General features: G+C 28.7%; 1 protein-coding gene across 1 annotated transcript in view; it reads left to right on the top strand.

Annotated features, from left to right (window-relative positions):
* LOC108376537 (F-box/WD repeat-containing protein 11-like) overlaps positions 1 to 2,254 on the top strand; it is a gene marked incomplete at its 3' end in the record, with an annotated part of 20,683 nt that extends 18,429 nt beyond the window's left edge. Inside the window, exon 5 of the mRNA XM_017632757.1 lies at positions 2,000 to 2,254. Within this exon, the coding sequence (XP_017488246.1) occupies positions 2,000 to 2,254 (255 nt within the window). The remainder of the gene's footprint in view (positions 1 to 1,999) is intronic.
* Between the last annotated feature and the right edge of the window lie 4 nt (positions 2,255 to 2,258).

The following is a 2,258-nucleotide window of genomic DNA, read 5'->3' as shown; positions in this document are numbered from 1 at the left end:
GTTGCACCAAGTGCAGACTTTGCCAATATGTGTGTGTACTTACATACATACATATGTATACATACAACAACAAAAAAAAAGATAAAGAAAGAAAGCATTCAATCAACTGACATAGATTCATATATATACATAAGGTATGTAGTCGCCTATTTACCTTCGAAGTTAATAGTGCATAAACGCATTTTAAAGTAATACATATTGAACATAACTGTTATGTAGAATGAAAACTGAATGAAGCTTCTAGTTGGCACTGAAATTGGGTTATGGAAATTTTAAACCATTTTATATTCGCTTTTAGCACAATTTAACATTAATCATTCCTCTTGTCCCCACCCATTGGTGGAAGTTCTACTTATGTATGTTTTGTTGCATTTAAAATTAAGTTAATTGCATTGATAAATTTGTATGTATAAATTTGTGTAAATATAATAAAATGTATTTCATCGAGATTAAATTTATAAAAAATCAAATAACACACATACAGTGACGAACAAAAGTACTGGAACAGTGAATTTTTCGCAATATATGCAAAGTTTTTTATTCAAATTAATTTTCGATAATTTTTTATAAAAATATAGTTCATTTTACATCAAAAAACATAAAAATAAAATCTCTAAACTTTGTGCAAAACTCGGGAAAATTCAATAAATTTGCACACTAATTTGCAACTTTCTATTCAGATCTTTTAGAAAAATTGTAAGTATGCAGTTTTATAGTCCATTCAATTTTAGTATGACAAAATGCAAGTTTAAAGTTGCTATAAATTCGCGTTGCATACTTAGAATTTTTCTAAAAAATCTGAATAAAAAGTTGCAAATTAGTGCCCAAATTTAATTAATTTTTCTAAGTTTTCACAAAATTTAGAGATTTTATTATTATGTTTTCTGTGTAGAATGAACAATTTATTTGTTAAAAAATATCGAAAATTGTTATAGTGTGTATATAATTGTTATAAAGGCCATAAAAATAACAAAAACGAAAATAAGTTAGAATAAAAAACTTTGCATATATTGCGAAAAATTTCACTGTGCCAATACTTCTGTTCGGCACTGTATGTATGTGTGTATTTAAATACATACAAGCGTTTTCTTTTTGGGTACATTACTTAACAACTCTGTCGCTAAAAGTATAATTCCATTTAACTATTCCGAGCAAATAAATATTTTCTTTTAGGAACGGAAAAAATCATTATTTTTAAATTTTAACCAAAAAAATCTACAAGTTGTAATCAACAATTTTAACTATACGTATTTGTGTTTTCGTGCGTCCTATTGTAATTTACAATGATTTTTATTTTTCGAGTTTATCCAATGAAGATTAAAGATAAAAAATTAATTTAAGTTTTACTTTTTCGCTCAAAGGAAATAATTATTGATTTTTATTCGATCAAAGATAGTGCTAACATTAAGTTTTATTTTTTCAATTATAAATAATGGTTATTCAAAAAACTCAAAGGAGCTATACCAGCGTCATTTCCGACGTATCTTCTTCAGAGGTAGCGACACCCTAATAAAAGGAATAAGTCCCAAAGTTTTCAGGTCGACATTTCAGTATATTGCGTCTGTACGGTCTTTTAAATTTTATAAATAATCATTATTTTTAATTGGAAAAATAAAACTCAATAATATATATTATCTCTGAGCGAAAAAATAAAAATCTTAAAATAATCATTATATGTGATCGCAACATGTAAAACTTCATCTATAAATATACTTTTTTTAACAAAAAAATATGGACATTCTTTTTTCCATTTAGGAAAATCTTAGGGGAAGATAGCTTAACATTTTAAACTATTTTTCCCCCGCATGTATTTTTGGACCACCCTATTCATATATCCATAATCCTTAGTCCTATTTTGTCTTACTTGATACATTTGCGTGTATACTCGTATGACTTATTTTGTATTACCAACGACTTTTTCCATAGCTATTTTATTTAAATTTTTTACTTAAGACATTAATTCAAAACGAAACAAAAAATTCCAACTTTTTATTCACAGAGAAAGGTCTCGATCACATTGCCGAAAACATACTCACCTATTTGGATGCAGATTCGCTCAAGTCGGCCGAATTGGTATGCAAAGAATGGTTGCGTGTTATTTCCGAAGGCATGCTCTGGAAAAAGCTGATCGAACGCAAAGTGCGCACCGATTCCTTGTGGCGTGGCTTGGCCGAACGTCGTGGTTGGATGCAATATCTCTTTAAGCCACGGCCTGGCACCACTCATAGACCACACTCATTTTATCGCGAACTCTATCC

This window comes from Rhagoletis zephyria, unplaced genomic scaffold (genome assembly GCF_001687245.7).
Source record: "Rhagoletis zephyria isolate East Lansing unplaced genomic scaffold, Rhagoletis_zephyria_1.1 Rzeph_scaffold_10603, whole genome shotgun sequence".
Classification (NCBI taxonomy): Eukaryota; Metazoa; Arthropoda; class Insecta; order Diptera; family Tephritidae; genus Rhagoletis; species Rhagoletis zephyria.
Note: the sequence above shows the minus strand (reverse complement) of the source record. Positions and strands in the feature narration are given on the sequence as shown.